Source organism: Gadus morhua, chromosome 4 (assembly GCF_902167405.1).
Source record: "Gadus morhua chromosome 4, gadMor3.0, whole genome shotgun sequence".
Taxonomy (NCBI): Eukaryota; Metazoa; Chordata; class Actinopteri; order Gadiformes; family Gadidae; genus Gadus; species Gadus morhua.
In genome coordinates this window covers 28547501-28568188 of record NC_044051.1, presented here as the reverse complement: position 1 = coordinate 28568188, position 20688 = coordinate 28547501, and the positions used below count along the sequence as shown (strand labels likewise).

General features: G+C 45.0%; 1 protein-coding gene and 1 long non-coding RNA gene across 5 annotated transcripts in view; one reads left to right on the top strand and one right to left on the bottom strand.

Annotated features, from left to right (window-relative positions):
• The first annotated feature begins 3231 nt into the window (after window positions 1–3231).
• On the top strand, window positions 3232–5442 carry LOC115542208 (uncharacterized). Its single transcript, XR_003976488.1, has 7 exons — window positions 3232–3483; window positions 3580–3670; window positions 3782–3897; window positions 3993–4068; window positions 4177–4434; window positions 4605–4867; window positions 4971–5442. It is a non-coding gene; the product is annotated as an uncharacterized LOC115542208 (long non-coding RNA).
• A 3092-nt stretch (window positions 5443–8534) lies between these two features.
• LOC115542007 (N-chimaerin) overlaps window positions 8535–20688 on the bottom strand; it is an 83537-nt gene continuing 71383 nt past the window's right edge. For all 4 annotated transcript variants that reach the window (XM_030354010.1, XM_030354011.1, XM_030354012.1 and 1 more), the window contains 6 exons: window positions 20467–20551; window positions 16915–17088; window positions 15540–15617; window positions 12867–13004; window positions 12420–12525; window positions 8535–10791 (listed from right to left, as the gene is read on the bottom strand). In XM_030354010.1, the coding sequence (XP_030209870.1) occupies window positions 10623–10791; window positions 12420–12525; window positions 12867–13004; window positions 15540–15617; window positions 16915–17088; window positions 20467–20551 (750 nt within the window). In that variant the 3' untranslated portion in view covers window positions 8535–10622. The remainder of the gene's footprint in view (window positions 10792–12419; window positions 12526–12866; window positions 13005–15539; window positions 15618–16914; window positions 17089–20466; window positions 20552–20688) is intronic.

Here is a 20688-nt window from a genome sequence, read left to right as displayed (position 1 = left end):
GGATCCAGGCAACCCTCCGTCTATTTCGCCAGAACAGGCGTATAGAGCTGCTTTACATTCAGAGGACGTTGGGGTTGATATCTGCTGCGGCAATGGTGGTCCCACTGGGCCTTCTAAGCAGTGTTGGCTGAATGCTTTCGGCCTTCACCCATGGAGGTACAGGCACAGAAAGCTCAGGGTGACCCAGTTATGTTTGCAAGCCTTGGTACCCTGGTGGAACGTCAGCTGGTTGACACAGGGAATTCCTCTGGGCAGGGTACCTTCCAGGAGGACGCTAGTGTACACCTTGGCCTGAGAGCACTTTTTCCCTTTAAACAGCGCATGCATGTGCTAGCACGTACGGACAATCGCTCAGCCGTCTATTACGTCAATCACCAGGGGGGCACAAGATCTCGGCGTTGCCTCAAGACCGCCCAGAGCAGCGGATCTCCTCTCCAGGTCAGGACCCCCTCCAGGGGAGTGGAGGTTGCATGCAGAGGTGGTCGCAAATTTGTGGGCACGCTTTTGGCGTAGCCTAGGTGGATCTCTTTGCACCGAGGGAGACGACCCACTGCCAAATGTGGTTCTCCCTGAGCTATCCGTGCAGCCCGCTGGGGCTGGATGCACTGTCTCATGAGTGGCCGGGAGGAATATTGTACGCTTTCCCTCCAATACCCTTGATTCCACTGGTACTGGAGAGAATACGCCAGGGCTGCTACCGAGTGCTGTTAGTGGCTCCACGCTGGCCAGCGAGTCATTGCTTTCCGGCACTCCTACGGCTTGTTCACGGCCAACCCTGGCCTATTCTCACTGAGGGTTTAGTAGTCGGAGTGTTGGTAAGAGAGAAAAGAGCTTGTCGTTATCGTTGTAGTTGAGTAGGTTTGAGTTGTCAAAATGGTTAATTGTTGTGTTTGTTTTGGATGCAACAACTCCAACTTGTCTGGCCATCGGGTCTACCGATTTCCAAACAAGGAAGACATCCATTTCCGTGCTTGGATACGTTTCGTCCAGGCAAAGAGAAGCAACTTCGCTGCCTCCTCGGTGACGAGACACACGGTGTTGTGTGAAAAACACTTCACACCGGACAGCTACAACCAAGGAGATCTGATGGAATTGCGCCTGGGATTTCGATGAAGAGGGTGGGTTAGGCTGGCAAATGGAGCTGTTCCATCTGTGCATGCAAGTCTACCAGCAACATCTGGCGGGAGTGAGTCTAGCACTAGCAGAGAATCTGCGTACCGAAAACGGGAGCTTTGCACAGTAAGTCCTATAATACCTATACTATTAAAAATGTTGCATCGAAATGTAGCTGCAATGCATGTACATTTTCCAAATGTATTTTTTCTTGACGTTATAATGGATGAGTCTTTGTAATACATTTGTTGACTGTAATGATGATAGTGAAGTTAGCACCATGAAGGCCGGAGAGCCCGCCTAGCTGCCGTCAGCTACTCTTGTTAAGTTAGCCCCACGAGGCTGCACATGAGCCTCCTGACACTTATTTTATTGTGCTAATAACATGATATTTTTGAAAATCAAAGTAATGCTTCACAATAATAGTTTTCTTGAAGTTACATCGGAGTTGCCTTGGTTTTCTTTGAATGTTGGTATCAACAGGGAACAGGCGAGGAAATGCTGCTGATGCATCGGACTACATTGAAAATATTAGCTGCTAGCAGTCTTTTAAATAATACATGAATGGGGGATTTTCATGAAAGGATTACATTATTTAAAGTTGTGATTTTGGTCTGTTTTCAGATTTTTGGAGAGAGTGATGCCAGCAATGATGGGGCACGTGCAACTACCACTTCGGAGCCTGAAGATGATGGAGATGGCGACACCTCTACGATGGACCCTGAGCCTGTAGTGGTCCATCGTGGATCTCAGTGCAACATACGATGTTTCCATCGTTCATTAGGTAGTTAGCTTATATCTAGCATTCACCATAAATGCCATATACAATCACAAATAAGGATGACATGTCAACATTTTTCATTTTCTCCATGGTTACTATTTTGCAATTTACACTTTTCAGACAGCAAACATTGAAAATTATGAACTTCATAATGTTAGAAAATGATATAGTGTACTGGGTTGCATTAGATACTGCATGTGTTGTTACCAATGAATGTGTAATGGTGAACAACTATTAACATGAATCTTTCATCTAAGCTGTTCAGGTAAAGCCTCAGATGGCTGATGTGGGGACTCAAACCGAAAGGTTTGCGATACGAAGATCGACTCCACTGGCCAGTCCTGAACAAAGTGATGATGAATGGTCATGTTCTGATATAGACCATTCTGGTGATATGTCATGGATTCCAGAGGAAGACATGTTGAGCGATTCCTCTGAGGTGGAACCAGAAGAGCTGGAATCTCTCAGTGACCCAAAGTAAAAACCTTTTTATTAGAGCTGTCAGTTAAACGCGTTATTAACGGCGTTAACGCAAACCAATTACTTTATAAAAAATAAAAAAATATATATATATATTTTTTTTTTTTCTTTGGCTCAAAACAAAGAAGCAGTAGCCTGACTGCTATGTTCAAATTACATTTGTTCAAAGAAGACGTTTAATTGCGCTATAGGCTCTTCTTTGTGTCGTCCTGTTTTAATCAGTGTATATGCCAATGTTGTTATCAATAAAAAATCATTTGCACAAGGCAAGCCGATGCACTTCACCATGTTGATAAGAGAATTAAAATGAGAAGAATTATGGGACAAAAAAATCAAGGGATATTTAGCATAGAAAAATAATTTGCGATTAATCGCGATTAATTAGAGTTAACTATGACATTAATGCGATTAATCACGATTAAATATTTAAATCGCTTGACAGCTCTACTTTTTATCATTGGGAACTGTTTGTGTATCAAAAAATGACATGGTCAAAATGTATGTGTTTTTTCATTTTCTTGTTTGCAGTGCTGCTGACAAGTTCATTGTTTGCCAGAGGCAATTGCTGTCTTTGTTCACTGTTTGCCCTGCATGCTGTGGGGAAACCCAGGGACACATAATGCACCCGGAAGGAACATTCATAAAAGTCAAGCAGGTAATGTCTTATTTGTCAACTGTATGTGAGGAGCTGAATCATATTCTGTGAATGTACAGTATGTATATTAATTATTTGTGTCTTACCTATACAGGTATTTCACTGCCTTTCATGTTAAAGCTGCCTGAGTCTTGAATCTTCTCTTATCTTTCAGGCCTGCAGAACTTGTGGATATGAGCGTTACTGGCAAAACCAAGAGAAGGTGCATCGAAACATCACCTGTCTGCAACCTTTTACTCAGCGGCGCCATCCACTTCTCAGGCTGCATGGCTACTCAGACCATCAGGATGCTTAAGCTGTTTGGACTGCAGTGCATAAGTCCCGGCACTTTTTTCCGTCATCAACGCTATTACACTATCCCTACCATCGTGCAGGCCTGGAGGAATGAGCAGAGGGGGATCATCAGGGAGTTAAAGGAGACTGGGGGTGGATTGATCCTGTCTGGAGACTGCAGGTAGTAGGATCCAGCTCATTCACTGATGTAGAACAGGTCAATGTGTTTTTGCATAACTTCTAAATCTGCATTAACCTCTGTTTTTGACGTTCTTAGATCAGATTCTCCTGGACACTGTGCCAAATATGGCAGCTACTCCTTGATTGAGGACCGAATTAACAAAGTTTTGGATGTTCAACTTGTCCAAGTAAGTTGATGTCACAGACACAGAAATCTTGTGTCTGATTTAGTTACTGATATATCTGTTAATCAGATCACGCAGTGTCTGTTAATCAGTAATAACCAGTTGGTTTTACAGAGCTCAGAAGTCCCAAGCAGATCTTGGTGGAGCTAGAGGGTCTAAAGCGGAGTATGCAGTTCCTGATGGACCAAGACATTCAAGTATCTGCTCTGATAACAGACAGAAATCGGCAGGTAATAATGCTAGGAGAGATCTAAAGCTGAACAGTATTGACATGCACAGTATCACTCAAAATAAATTCCATCAATTTGTGTGTTCTATGTTTTAGGTGGCCAAGTGGGTACGTGAGGAACTGTGTTCAAAGGGAACAAGACATTTCTTTGACATCTGGCATATTGGGAAAAGTATGCATTGTGATGTTCGTAGTTCTATATAACAGGCTTGTTTTTTGTAGTTAAATTCACTTTCCCAATAATTTGTTTGCTCTGCTCTGTTTGTCTGCTCTGGAACAGGTGTACAGAAAGCACTGGATGCTGCTGCCAAATAGAGGGGCTGTGAGGATCTGAAGCTGTGGAGGCCAGCCATTATTAACCATCTCTACTGGACTGCAGCTTCCACCCCTACAGGAGATCCAGATGAGATGCAGGCAAAATGGCAGAGTATGATAAATCATGTACAGGATATACATGAACACAGCACTCCTGCATTTCCCAGCTGCGCACATCAACCGTTGGAAGGAGAGGCGAGAAACAAGGAGTGGCTGGAACCAGGTACAACACAGTAGCCTTTGTAAAAAGATGTCGTGTTTTGAGGCTAAACTTTTTTCAGTGCTTGATAAGGAATTGTTTAGTTTGGTTTTATCAATACATAACCCCATGTGTACTAATAATTACTTTTGTTATGAGATGCGACAGACTATGTGACAGAATGTTTCATGCAGGATCACCAGCAGCCACTAAACTGGAGAGTGTAGCTGCCAGGAAAGCACTGGTGAAAGATGTTCGACAATTGTCACCTCAGCATCAGACGTTCTTCCTGGAGGCCTACAATTCCCTCATTCTGCACTTTGCTCCAAAACACACTGGTTTCTCTTTTCTTGAGAAGAGAAACCAGTGTTCTCTTTTCTTTTCTTGCCGTTTGCTACCCCCCGGTTTCGGAAAGGTGGCTGGGTAGTCCGCCCCATCAAGGAGAAACCATCTTACGGTTAGTAGTTTCACTTAGTTTCTCAACATCTTTTGTGAATCTATCTTTTTTTATGCAAGTCAACCATGTTACTAAATGTGTTCTTAACATTTCTCTCCTCAAGGCTACGCAACAAATCTTATGGTCTCTCTGTTAGAGGAATACTCTAGATCACCACAGGCCCTACAAGAACGCAGTGCTGTCTTGTCTTCTGATGCCCCGCCCCCCCTCACCACTTCCCTCCAGAAGATTGCCTAGGATGAGGCAGTCAGCCTCCATCTCGCACGACACTCACGTTTTAATGTGTCATAAAACATACGCGAAAGAAATTTTGAGAAAACACACGTATCGGTAATCGGTAGTTTATTAGTAAAAAAAAAAAAAAAGAATGCATACAATGGCACTGAATTTCATGTGCAATGACAAATAAATCTAATCTAATACATTTTACCAGTTGTTTGTTTCACTGAATTTATTCATCGTCTTCCAAACGGGGCCACTGGAAACCTTTATATCTTTGTCCTTCTCCTGCAAACTGTCTCCTTATTGCTGCAACAACACATGAAGGTATTGCTTTCCTGATGTCCCTGCCTAGAACTCCGTACGCCCAGCGGACAACCTGCCTGTATGCTGTGTATCGGAACTGTCTGGTGGAGATGGGGACATAATTTAATTTTGATCATACCATGTTTTCATAGTAAACATTTCAATGCTAAATATTGCATGTCCTGTTGGCTGATATTTTACTGTACTACACAACACCAAAGTAGTTTTCATAGGAAGTAAATGGAAACCTGAGTTTAAAAACCTGCTTAACAGGATTTACTGTTTTGGTGTAGAAAAGCTGGTTCTTTAAAGTACAGTTAAATAATTTTTGATCAAAACTTACTCTGGTCTGCTGGCTTGGAGAGGGCCATGCGTGCTCCTGTCTGAAGTTCATGTAAGCATCTGCAGCACAAAAGGATTCAGACAGGAGGCTTCAAAGCCTGGATGTAGTGTTAGGAAGGCAATATCTTCTGGGGGATCGAGGTTCTGGACAAGTGACCAATAAGCATCAACCTCCCTACAGCACACACTCTCCACTGCTGACGGCATAGCCTCACATCTACCACACAAGCACCTGTTAAACAAAATGTGTTAAGATAAACTCACTCTCCTTCCCTTCTTGTAGCTCTAATAGTTGGTGTAAGGCCTTGTAAGAAATGACATGTATAGGCCTACTACTTATTTCCTAAAGCTTAGGTAAGTGAGATACAACCCATCCTCCATTTATGCACAGTATAGGCTGTCAATTAGATGCAATTTCTCTGCATGCCTTACACCCAGTATCTCTGCATGTGACAATAAAATAACCTTGTAACAATGACGATATTTACATGAACAGCATATTCCCATCCTAATCGGAACACTAACTGCTTTCAGACACGTCCTCCGCAGTACTGTATATGCTATCTCATTTACAGCTATAGCTAAAGCTATAGCCTGCCCTACAGCATTCATTTAACATCTGGGATCTAAAATAGAAAAATTAAGACACATGTTACTGGTGACAATCTACATGGATGCTGTGCACATTTACATTTAAGTGCACTACTCTGGTCTGCTGGCTTGGAGAGGGCTGTGCTCCTGTCTGAAGTTCATGTAAGCTATCTGCATTCTACATGGACAATCTACATGGATGCTTAAACAACAAAGTCGACAGCAATATTGCTAAATAGGATTTTTTACAAATACTGCAATGTGATAAACATGAAGAGAACGTTAGCCAACATTTGCTATAGCCCGTGGACACTCACCAAGACACCTGCCCAATTCTCCACACACCACAACTCTATCTCTCTCCTCTGTCCATTGACCCTTCCCCTTACCTCTGCCTGACCCCTCTCTTGCCTAGGCGGCTCATAATTGTATGGCAATGGCCCATCATAAGAGCTGTCTACTGCAATCTCTTCACTGTCTGACTCCATTACGAAGAGATGATGTTTACCTGTCGTTGCCTCACTTCCGGTCACGTCTGGTCAGAGCGATTTTTGAGACGCGGAAGTAATTTTACTCACAATTTCTTTCAAAGACTTTTTAAGTGCACATTTATGATTAATTCTTTCACGCAAATCAAGTTCCTACATTATTTATCTACACGTTCATCACAGCGGTCTTCAAGATGAAACATGGGCTTTAAGGGTTTATGCAGCCGCGATCTCTGCATTCCATGATTTGATCGGGGGCCTGTCTATCGGGAAACACTGTATGGTGTTACAATTTTTAAAAGGTGCACACCGTCTACGTCCAGGCACGTGTTTGAGTGCCCCATCTTGGGACCTTCCATTGGTATTGAGGTCTTTGACCTCAGCCCCATACGAGTTGTTGGGGCCAGCTGATCTTACGTTTTTTACACAGGAGACAGTGTTTATACTGGCCTTGTGCTCTACCAAGAGGGTGAGCGAGCTGCACGCACTCTCTGTGAGTACTAAGTGCATGAGGTGGAAGCCTGAAGACGCAGTGGTGTCGCTTTGACCGAATCCATTCTTCCTCCCCAAAGTGCTAAACCCTCCGTCAATTAATAGGCCTATTGAGCTGGAGGCATTTCACCCTGAGCCAGCCTGTAAGACAGGGGTGGGTCTTCACACATTATGCCCAGTCAGGGCTTTGAGGGCCTATGTGGATCATACACAGCAGCTGAGAGGTGACCACACTCAGCTTTTCGTATGCTATGGAACTAGGCAGTTGGGTCACCCTGTCTCGAAACAGCGCGTGTCCCACTGGTTAGGGGACACTATTTCCCAAGCTTATGCCGTGAGGGGTTTCCCAGTTCCTGAGGGCCTGGTGGCTCACTCCTCACGAAGCATGGCCACCTCATGGGCAGCTATGAAAGGGGTTGCTCTTGCTGACATTTGTGCGGCAGCATCCTTGAGTACTCCATGTACTTTCACCAGGTTTTATAGAATCAATGTGACATCCAACGCGGTCGGTGCCACTGTTCTCATGACGGCTGCCAAACAGACTAGTGAAGGGGGGGATCCTCGGTTCCTCGCGACACATCTGGTACTAGTCATCCGTAGTAAGACCGTGGTTACGGTCAGAGAGGTCCAAATAGATCGTAAGTTGTGACCATAACTATGGATATAAGAGACCAAACGATGACTGTCACCCTCCTTTGTTGCTCGGAACAAACCGAAGCGTTCCAGGCAAGGAGGAAGAGCCATGTCCTTGCATCCGCTTTATGCGGCAGGACCTGCCTTGAATCAGTTACAGGTGACAATTTTGATATAAGGGTCTCGCGACAAGTAGCTGAATGGCATCATTCGTAGTAAGACCGTGGTGACGGTCATCGTTCGGTCTCATAGATCCATAGTCATGGTCATAACTTACCATAAATGATAATCAATTAACTGACCGATCTATCAGCCAAAGGAATCGACCTCATGACCCAATGTCACGCAGTGTCATGTTGATTGGACGTTGCTCAGAGTACAGCACTGAGTGAAGTAGCTGATGCATTTCATAAAAGTAATTACAACCAACTAAAGTGTAAACACTATTTACACTGTTGGGCAAAAAACGTAACCTAACCACAAGGCCTAAGTGTGTGTGCGTGTGCGTGTGTGTGTGTGTGTGCGTGCGTGCGTGCGCGTGTGTGTGTGTGTGTGTGACCAGGAGAAAGCAAAAATTCTACAACTCATGTCAAGAATTCACAATTCAAGTCAAACTTAATAATTTAATATCAACATGCACAAATCATATAGAAAATACATCACAGATAGGTCAGTAAAAGAAGCAATTTCACAAGAAAACATCCCAAGAAATCTAAATGGGTAAAAAAAAAGGAATCTCAGGAATTAACCGAAAAACAAAAACAAAAATAAAGACAATATTCCAAACTTCAACACAACGCGTACTTGTTAGAAAAGCAGATGTTACTCTTTGTTACATAAAGGTGATTTTACACAAGAATGAGATTACGGGCGCACTTCATTCACTGTCTGCTGATGTGGTCTTTGTACTTATTGTATTATTTGACGTCACCTAATGGAAAGGTTCCTAAAACCCTAAGAGTTAGCCACCGCTTCACAAAACAAGCAGACATGGCCCACGCCCCCCTCCCCCGACAGAAATGGGGGTTTTGAGGAGGATAGAGGCAAGTCAAGTCAACGTATACGGACACTGTCATGTACGTTCTACACAGCCATGGGCCTTATTCACCTCGCCGCCATCTTGGTACTGAATGCCGGGCCAGGGCGCAGTATAGTATGCCGCATTAAGTTCACACCCAGCTAGTGTTTAGAACCAGGATGGCCACTAGGTAAACACAGCCCATTGTACAGAGTCAAACCTTAACAGGGCAACAATAGCCAACCTAAATGTTCTTCATTTCACCATGTAATCATTCTATAATTAATACTGCTCCCCATGGGAGTACGTTGTTTCAATCGCAATGCCAATAACGACCGGTATATACAGGGTTTCGTGCTAATGTGACCTCTCATATATTAATTTGCCATCAAGAGTATCTTGCTCTGCGGAATACCTTACCCAAAACTAATGTGTAAAACCAGTTATTCGCTTCATACACAATAATTAACCAATTCCGACCAGTTTTAGACAGTAGATCCACCAAGCCGACTCAGATTCCGGCCTATATGCCAAATAGGCAATTGCTAGCCTTAACAAACACTTTTTGAATTTACACCTTTTGCTTCGATGTATTAGACTGTATGGACTGCTTGGAGCTCACTTGTTTCTGTAGGACACCTATAACCCTGTCATGCATTTCATCCGACAGAGCCGCTGACCAGATTAGCGGGATCCACTAATAAACGCTGACGACACAACGACCGGATCAGAAGAGGACGTTACGTATCCAGATTCTCAGCATGTTGAACGTTGCGCACAGGGAACTCCTTCACTTCACCGTGTGAATACAATGTGCATACCTTCATACAATTTAAAGTTAAATCTTCATAAAGTACAGCTTCAGAATGTGTTGATTCTGGTTCCTAGTTGCGTGTCTGCCCACGGTCTTTTGTTGCTAATAAAAACCCTGCAGTATCTCCGAGACATAGACTTGCACAGTACACGTCGTCCGTGGTCACTAGAATGCCAAAATAGTCTCGATTAACAATGGCTACTGCTTTTACATCTCCTTTTTTGTCTCAATGTATAGAGCCTGGTCGAGCATTTAACAAATATGCATCAATCATTCATACAACTTTTCTTTAGCATTCAGCTCATCTATGAAGCAGTCACATCATATGTCCTCCTTAACCTCTCTGCGTGTGTGTGTGTGTGTGTGTGTGTGTGTGTGTGTGTGTGTGTGTGTGTGTGTGTGTGTGTGTGTGTGTACTGCTTGATGGTAGTTCTAGTTATGGTAAAAGTTCAATGATGCCTTTGTGGATTGTTAATAGTGTATGGCTACTATTTGAAAAAATATATAACGTAGTGTTATGTAAAGTCTTTCCCCTTTGAAAGGTGAAATATTAAAGCAATACAATGATTGGTCCAGGACAGGAGAACAAGACATATCACAGAAAGAAAATAACAAATCATCAACGGAAATGAGATAAAAAAGAAATTGGTCTTCCCCAGAATGCAAAACTGAACAGGTAAAAAAAACCTGGATGAAACCTCTTATTTTAGTTAGCGTCGAAAACAACCAGAACAAAATTAAATAAAATGTTGTTCTGATCGTCATCCGATCCAACCATGGCACGGTTGCTTTCCATCCCCTGTTCCGTTGGGATGGGGCAGCGATCTCACGTCTCAGACCCCTGGACACCCCTCAAAACAGGACGTCCTCGTTGGTGATGAGCCCCTCCACCACCAGCCGCTGGTAGCGGATGTCGTTGAGAGCCGTCATGGCGTCAAGCCCCGGGGCCCTCATCAGCGTGGGGCCGAACACGATGCCCAGGTTCTCCCCTGTCATCAGGTTCTCCGTACACTGGGTCACCCTGGAGACAGGGAACGGTTGGAGAGACTTTCCCGGGTCATGGAGGGTTCTCTTACTACACAGGTTGGTTACCAGGAGGTGATTTTCCCGTTTTACTTGTATTTTTCTGTCACATGCTGAACACAATTAACATTGAAAACATAAGCAGAAACATAGAGAGACAGGCAGAGAGAGCTAGAGGGAGAGACGGAGAGACAGAGAACTAAAAAGAAAGAGACAGAGATCTAGAGAGAGAGACATAGATCTAGAGAGTGAGACAGAGAGAGACAGAGACCTAGAGAGAGAGAGAGAGACAGGTAGTCAGGAATAGCTGTATGAATGAATGAATAACTGGATGAATACTGGATACACATTTGAAGGAGACGAGAAGTCTTTCTGTTGTTAATTGTCAAATAAGTATGTGCATAATAGCCTGAAGCATGAAGTTGTGATGGAAGGAACACACATTGTGTCTTTCGCTTCATTCACTTTCTAGAAGGTTGATCCAACGACCAAAGAGACGTGACTATCACACTTTCACAATGCCAGAGAACCGGATCCAGCCTGTAAAAACCGGTTCAACTCCAACCCCAGGAATGAGCTGGGCTAGAACGAGAACTGCCTTTACACCAGGGGCAGGGGGCGGGGATACGCCGGTCATCGCTCTCGCCCACACGAACAGCAACACAGATTCGCTGGATCTGTTGTGTTTGGTTGCCTAAGATGGCGCCCAAAGCAAGGAGCAAAACTTGAACAGCTGCAGCGTGTTCCACCATTGTTGTTGTTGTGTTAGAAACTGGCGCGAGGGTTCTACTTCTTATTGTACAGTTCCGGTGTTACACCGAATTCTGCGACCCACCGAAAAGTGTGACCCCAGGGGAGGCTGTTGCATATTTTCTGCAATATGCATGAAGCGTAGACAGGCATGACAAAAACATAAGATCTCCCCCCAACAATTTAACTTTTTAATCAAGGTGCTTAATAAATACATTTGATTGATTTGATTAGCATTTTACAGACCCATACAATGATAGGGCGTTTAGTACGGTCCTTCACCGTTGCTTCTTTATCCATAAAAAGCTACAGTCAGTGTTAAGCTGATTTACCTTTGAGCATTTCCTATTATAGGCTACTGTGTAAAATGCTGTTTAGAATTAATGTTAGTATCAAGAAAAGAAAGACCCACCGGAGATCTTATGTTTTATTTGCGTTTTTGTTATAATGCACACGTGCATGTTGCAGATAATGTGCAAGAGCGCCCCCTGAGGTCACACTTTTCGGTGGGTCGCAGAATTCGGTGTAACACCGGCAAGGCGCGAGGGTTGCTGGGAAAGTGGAGACGTATGCAGACGTTTTCAGTGACGTGATGACGTTGCTCTCGCCGGCTCCATGGCTGGCTCTGGCCGGTGTGAAACCAACTGGTTCATAACTGGGATAAGGCTGGAACCAGTTTTGGCCCTAGCACCAGCCCGGAACTGTCTCTTGGTTATTTTTGGTGTAAAAGGCCTATGTTAGAGTACATGAAATCCCCTAGTAGATGAAGGCCTTTACTGCTAAACAGTAAAGGCCAGGCTTATCTGATCGCACATGAGTGAGTGCTAATGTGTGTATTTACATATACACGCGTCGCATGTGTGTATTCCTGTGTACCTCTTGAGGTGTCCCATGAGGTATCTGAGGGTCTCACAGTGGGCGGGGGGCAGCAACTTTAGCGCCTCATGGAGCGCCTCCAACCGCTTGTCTGCATCTGGGATCTCTGCGCACACGCACACACACAAGCACAGGTCTGTGATACATGATCTTCTAGTAGACTTGATGTGACTCCCTGTTGATATTTGCCTGTTTGTTGATGTTAGTTTACCTCTTGCATGTCAAATCTTATTGTGTCAAGTGTTTTTGACTACTGAGAAAAGTGCTGTGATTAAATATGAGTTATTTTACCAAAGCTAGGCACACCTATACGCTGGGATCAAAGCAGCACCCTTCAGCTGGGAGCCACACACCCTTACACTGGACTGTCCTTCCACCGCCAATAAGAGGCCATAAATCACCTTTATTATCACACGCACACACACACACACACACACGCGCACGTACTTGCGGCCTCCATGAAGTGTGGGTAGGCGTCGTAGGTGATGAGGGGGATGGGCAGCTCTCTGAAGTACAGCTTCAGTGCCCCCGTGATGATGTTGATGTCCTCATACACGTTGGTGGAGATGTCCGCCTTATCACCGTCTGAAGGGGGGGTTCATCGTTATAATACGGCCACACCAAACGCGTTACTCGCGTTGGATAACGCGTGTAACGTGCCTAACTTGACGCTTGATCATTGTCTGTCACAAAAATGGTTCAACGCGCCGAAAGATACGGCCACACCAACCGCGGTACTCGCGTTTGGGGCGTTGAAAATCGTCATTTTTGCATAGGGAACCATTGGTATAGGCGCGTAGACGCGTTACACGCGTTGAAGCGTCGCGTTAGGGGCGTTAGACGCGGCAGACGCACGTAATTACGCACGTAAACGCAGTAACGCCCGGAGTTCAAAAAATTTAACTTTCAACGCTCCAACACGGACGCTTAGCCGCGATAGCCAATCAGCGTGGAGCTTGACCCGACATCACTGGCAGAGAGTAGTGACGCTTGCACAGAAGCATACGGCCGACATCTTTCTTTATTCTGGGTGGAAATAGTAACATAGTTACGCCATTAAATGCGTTTATGGAAACATTTTTTGCGAGAAATGTGCATTTTACTTTCATAATGTTCGCTCGGTGAATGTGAAGGATGTTTGATAGTTATGACGAAGAGGGAACGCTCCGTTCACTTGCATGGACATGGACTCATCTAGCCGCGTTGAAAGCGTTGAACCATCACACAATGATCAAGCGTCAGGTTAGGCGCGTTACTCGCGTTATCCAACGCGAGTAACGCGTTTGGTGTGGCCGTAGCCTCACTCGCGTTGGATAACGCGTGTAACGTGCCTAACTTGACGCTTGATCATTGTGTGTCACAAAAATGGTTCAACGCGCCTAACGCGCCTGTGGCTGCGCTGGATTTAGGAGTCCGAGTTAGGAAACCCAAACGCCGCCGTGTTTGGGTGCATGATAGAGTTTAGATCGGGTTAGATTATATAATCTCGGATATAAATAACAATAATCGGGTTAAATAACTTCATATGGTGTGTCTGGTATGTTTCCAGCATTCGTAGTGTTGATCGCCATGCCGTTATTCCGACGCCTCATAGTTCCGACGTCTCAATGGTCCACACACACACTGTGTGTGTGTGTGTGTGTGTGTGTGTGTGTGTGTGTGTGTGTGTGTGTGTGTTGAGAATTAGACCTACGCTCTCTGTCCATGGGGCTGAAACACTGTGTCGAAATGAAGTGAAGCGTTGTCACTTTGCTCTCCAATATTCATCGTGAACGTGATATATATTTTGGAGGGAGAGTGAGAGAGAGCGAGAGAGAGCGAGAGCGCGAGCGAGGTATAAAACTCTTTATATGTAGGCCTATTCGGCATATTGAACCGTCTGCCTAATGCGACTCCTTTTTGAAATGTCGGACAAACGGACCTTCGGACCAATGGGTTCCGTTTTCGGAAAATTGAACCGTCGGCATAGTGGCATGTCGATCTAATGGGAAATGTTTCGGACCATTGAGACGTCGGATCAATGTGTTGTTGGAATTACGGGCAGGCCCCGATCAGCAGAGATAGTCTGCCAAGACGTTGAGGTTGCTTAGCAACCAGAGACGCTGTCCATGCAAGTGAATGGAGCGTTCCCTCTTCGTCATAACTATCACACCAAACATCCTTCACATTCACAGAGCGAAAATTATGAAAGTAAAAGGCATATTTTTCGCAAAAAATTTGACATAAACGCTTGGGCGCGTTACTGCGTTTACGTGCGTAGTTACGCGTGTCTGCCGCGTCTAACGCCCCTAACGCGACGCTTCAACGCGTGTAACGCGCCTACGCGCCTATACCAATGGTTCCCAATGCAAAAATGCCGATTTTCAACGCCCCATTCGCGAGTAACGCAGTTGGTGTGGCCGTACCTTTAGATCTGAGCCCCGGGTCAGGATCCTACATACTCCTACCTGATTGCGTATGGCTGACCAACAAGGCTGAAAATGTATTCTGAAAAATGTTTGAGAATTGTAAGCATAATTTTAATTTTATTTTATTTTAATCACAATCGCCAATCAATCATCCAACCAACCATCCAAACCAATAAGGTGCTATAAAAAAAACGCATTTGTCGCCCGTTCGCGTTGTCGCCCAAGTTTTGTCAGGCAACAAATCATAAACTGTCGCTGTGCAAGTTTTGTCAGGCGAATTTGCTGCGGTTCACCCCGGAATGCACTGCAGGGAACGGTTGGCCGGTTGAACGCTGATTGGCTGTTACGTTACGCAAGTCACTCAGTGGCCACGCTGTTGAACGCTGATTAGCTGTCATCTCGAACGAATTTGTCGCGCTACAAATCCTCGTGAACGCGCTCGCCTGTGCAGGACAGTGCAGAAATTGTGGCACGACAAATCAAAACATTCGCCGGTTTTCTCTAGCGAATAATTCGCCCGATTCGCGTCTCTACGTTCACCTTGTATGGGATCGTGTCGCCCCTTCGCGTTTGGTGTGAACGCATCTTAAGTCTCTTCCTAATTGGCTGAAATTGGTGCCAAACAATACAACACTAAGACAAAGTCTAGGGAACTGGCCTCAAGCAAGCCAGAGGTCCTTGTTACCCCAGTAAATTGGGTAGGAAGAGGTACCTCTGTCGAAGGCCAGCTTGACGTCTTCGATGAGCTCGCTGAAGCCTGATATTCTGTACAGACCCTCGGACTGCAGGCCTGGGGAGGAAAGGGTTTGTCTGTAGTTAGGAACAGTGAGGAGCCGTCAGGGATTCTTCAATAGGGACAAGACTTTCCCTAAACACTCCACAACAATCTTTTTGTCTAGTTTGAAGACCCACATGAGCATCAATTAAATCGTATTCAGACAGCCGATTCATAAACTTTGTTGGACAAGCATAGAAGAGGTAGGTTCACGTCACATTGACAGGGAGAGAGACAGACAGATAGACGTCTGGAGCAAGTGAGCGAGAGAGAAGAAATAAATTAAAGCAGAATTTAATTACTGATGGAGAGGGAGATAAGAGAGAGAAAAAGGAGGTAGAGAGAGGATTACGGAGTGAAGGGTTGATGATAGGGGTGTGACGATACACTCAGCTCACGAGACGAGACGAGACACGATATTGGGTTCACGAGAACGAGACGAGACGAGATTTTAAGAAAACTACAATGAAAAAATATATGACTGGACCAACAGACTTTTATTTAACCAAGTCGCGCATGCATTTTGAAATGTTTTATTATAACTCTGTACATGCATGAAATTGAAACTAAAACTAAAATTTATAAAAGTTAAATTAAAATAAATTAAATTAAATTAAATAATTCTCTTTTTTTCAAGTGCAAACTATATTATGTGCAAAACCAAATCAAAGTACCCAAAATGTACTTTGATTAAATGTATTCGTTTTCGCGGTTATTCTGCCTCTTCTTCTCCTCCGGAAAAACACGACCGCATTGCATTTTGGTATACGGGAGTAACATGTAGGCTACATCGTATGTACACTCACATTTTAGGTATTTTAAGTGCACTATATAGTGCATGAAATTAACCACTGAGAATTCGAACACCACTACAAAATGGCGAGCACCCTATATAGTACACTATATCCGTGATAGGGAACGATTTCGAACACAGCTTATGGCTGCTTTCGATGCTTCCCCTGCTTCTCCTCCTCTTCTTTTCCTTCTCCTTCTTTAGGTTCTGGCAGGCTAGATGTAGCAAAGGCGCATTACTGCCCCCACAGGCGACAAATAGAAGTTTGGATAAATCACAAATCTCGCGAGACCGATTTTTAACGCAACGGGTAATATCGTCGAGTTTAATCTCGCGGCACGAGATCTCGTCACACCCCTAGTTGATGAGGAATCTCTCACTCACTCACTCACTCACTCAAACCATGACAAGTACACAGGGGATCTGCGCCAACAAACTCACTACGCCACTGGCTTGTTCACTCTAACACGCAGGCTCCTAAAGTCCCTCGGCCATCTCCACGTCCCCCGCTCCCCTCACCTCGGGCCTCCAGCTCTTGGATGCACATGTCCACCACCATGGGCCTCTTGGCGTTGTGTGCCTTCACCAGAGTGGTGAGGTCACAGCTGTACACCTTCTTCACGTGCCGCAGGTCCGGCTGGCAGTCGTTGGGCACCACCTTGGAGCACTGCTTGTGGACGTTCAGACCACAGTCTGGGGGGAGAGACATTTAGGGTTTCATGTTTGATCCTTCTTTAAGAGCCTGTTATCAGCATTTCAGGTTTTACGAACGGATATCGGAATTCAAGCTGACAGGTGGTCATTGCGGTGATATTTTAACGTGGTATAATATTTAGTAAAGCGAAAAGCCAAACTACATCCCGCAGTACTGCTGCACGGGAGTCCCTGGCTTCCGGTTCCGATCATTGGTCCGAGTTTGAAGGCAAATTCAGGATTTGAGTCAATTAAGCCTCAGACAGCTTCCATAGTATGAGAGTAGGCTTACAATCGTCAAAAAGCTAATAGTTGTTGTGCAAAGTGAACATAGTGTAACCACAAAGTTCTGATGAAATTGCAAGGCAGGACTAGCGCTCTTCACCCAAGGAGAAAACCCTAGGGCGCCATGACGGGTGAAGATTCCTCATCAAAGGAAATACCATCGCTCCCTGCTCTTCTCATGTTCATTCAAATACCAACCCTCTATTACAGGGTATCTGCAGGTTTCAGCAAGTCAAATTTAAGACTTTTTAAGACCTTTTTAATACCACCTTGAATGAAATTTAAGACCTTAATCCCGCGATGGTGGGGTGGATCCCGCTGTATTACAACCCAAGCATGTGCGTCACTCAATGAGACTCATTCAAGTTGACTTTCTGTCTGTTTATTGAACATAAAGTGATACTCCAGGGCTCCAGACTAACTTTTTCCTTGGGTGCACTGGTGCACCTAAATTTTTAATTTGGGTGCACCAGCACGTATTCATGGTGCTCCCAAGTTGTAAGTTGTTGAGAGGGGGTTGACAGCGTCTGGGCCCCCGGGCAGCTGCACCGGTTGCACCGTCGATACTAACGCCACTGATTAATAATATTTTCACCATTAAATAAATGCCTTCAGTAAGACCTGGGGGGTATACCACGAACCTCGTTGAACATACCCAGGCTTTCTTGGGAAAACCTGGCTCGACAGAGCCGCAACTCGCAATCACAGTTAAATGGTACCATGACGCTCACTTTAGATTCAATTAGTTGAACCAGGTTTTCCGCTTTAGGTTCAATGCGCGTTCACATAAAAGGGGCGTTTCTCGCGTCATTTGACTCACCCTTATGCAAAATAAATCGCGCAAGAGCGGTGTATTTCATCCAAGGCGAGCAATGTATTATTATGAACTCCTACGAGGAATTCAAAGTTCAAATCACAGCCAAGGGGAACACGGTTACCCATAATATGGCTAGGGTGGTGTGCTGGCAAAAATAGCCGACCGTGTTAATTCGTAAGTGAAAAGATTCTGCATATTGTCTAAAAAATATTATGTATCATCATCCCTTTTACCCCCATATATGTGGGGCCCCATGAATTGCGAGCCCAAGTACCGGGAATGCACTCGATCTCCGACCCAATATCGGACGTGCACGTCAAGTTGCTTGCTTTTAGTGGCGTGGTTCAACGTCTCAAATATCAAAACAAAAGCCTTGTAGACGCTGCAGATTCGCTCGTTTCGGATGAAAGTCGCTGGTCCGAAGTGAGTTATATACGCCGTTTTGTCCCTTCCAGCAGTAAAGGTGCTCGCGATTTGAGAGTCAGGGAACATCAAACCGAAGAGATCTCCTATCCCCTCATTCGAGTTGTAGGACTGGTGCTTGACCACTGTGTTTAGAATCCACAACACCTCCGCTTTCAGTGTTGGTGTCGCACCAAATGCTACCCTCAGGTCAGTGCTAGCAGCGCGGACCGTCTGCGGCGGTGGCGCCGGGGCAGAGATGCAAAACGTAGAAATGGCTGGGGTCTGTGTGTGGCTCCTGGCAGAGGTTTTATGTTTTTGGCTCTGCATATGGCTGACGACAGCCTTAATCCCCATGGTGCCGAGCTTGAATGTAGGCTACTTTTGCACGGAATGCATCTGGCCTGTTCTGGGTTGGCAACGGACGCTAGCCAACCTCGGAAACGGACGTCTTCCAGCCAACTGACGTTGAACTTGCATTTACCCATTGTTGCAGACTAGCTAGCAAGCGCGCAGACATCCGTTTATATGCAGCTAGCAAGAAAGTAGCCCCTCGTACATCTCCTTCCCGAAAAGTCCCGCGAGAAAAATAAAAAATTAAATAACCCTGCCCCGACAAATTTAAGACCTCCGAGTTATATATTTAAGACCAGCATATGACATTTTTGACGAATTTAAGACTTTTTAAGGCCTTAAATTTAGAAAAATGAATTTAAGACTTTTTAAGTCTTTTAAGACCTCCGCGGACACCCTGTATTATTAGTAGGTAGAGACACTTTATCGTATTTCACATCTTTCTTTGTCTTCCTCCATTTTGTAGATGTTTGAGTGGTAGGTGTACTGATTGGACCACTTCGCTAGCTCACGCCTCCTATGAATCTCCCTGCCTGATGCCCAACACCCCACCATTTATAGCCATTAAGGGAAAGTACTAGATTCCAGTCTTTATTCACGGTCCAAATTGAGTATTTCGGTCTTGTGCCGCGTTTCCACTGCAGGGTGCGGAATGGTTCGGTTCGCAAAGTTGCGGTAGGGGTTGGGTTTCCACCGCAAAAAGTGGGCGTGACAGTACCTCCGTTGGGGTACTGAAAACGAGACGAGACGCCTGAAAGGGTACCGGAAAATTCTAGCTACACACCCCCTCCGTTGATTGGTCGACAGAATCGTCACTTCCGGGCAACGTGGGGATAAAAACAAGCAAACAGTAGCCTCGAGGTATTATTCTTTACAATGAAAATGTCTCGTAAAACGCTCGCTTGGTCGTTGTTTACGATGTTTACCTAGCTGCCGCGGCGATCGACATCCGGCCTACCACAAAGGGTACTGTCGGCAGTGGAAACGCGACCTCGGAACTGAGCTGGGCTATACCGCCCCCTCCCTACCGCACCTATGCGAACCAAACCGTTCCGCACCCTGCAGTGGAAAATTTTATGTACGCGATCATAGGTTAATCCACTGGAAAACAATAATGAGGGAACTGAGGAAGGGGTGAGGCGTGGACAGGTTGTATCCTGGCTGGGTGCTTGTGTTTATCAGTACTTTGCTGTTAGGAGTCCTGAGCAGGATTTGGATGAGGGAAGGAGGGAGGCTGCTTTAGCTCCCTGGCCAGATTTAAAGAAGGAGGATAAGACGGAGAGAGAGAGGGATTCAATTTAAACTGCTGCTATGGTTGTATTTCAAAGTAAACATAGGGTAGACATGGTATTGATTTGGTGGCCATACATTGGTAGAATTTCACACATTACACAACATATGATATATCTATAACACAAGATGGCCGGACATACATTTAACGCTGGTGAAACCTCAGAGTTAAAGTAAAGTTGTATCTATTTTTTGGTGTTTGTTTGGGAGTTAGCCTGTGTGTGTGTTACCTGCACACTTGACTCCCTGAGCGATGAGACCCCACATGAAATTGGCGCAGTACTCACACCAGTGAGGACCCCTGAACGTGTGGACCTAAACAGAGAAGGGGGGGAAAAAAAAAAAAAAAAGAGAGCGAAAAAGAGAGAGAAAAAGAGAGAGAGAGAAAAAGAGAGAGAGAAAAAGAGAGAGAGAGAGAGAGAGAGAGAGAGAGAGAGAGAGAGAGAGAGAGA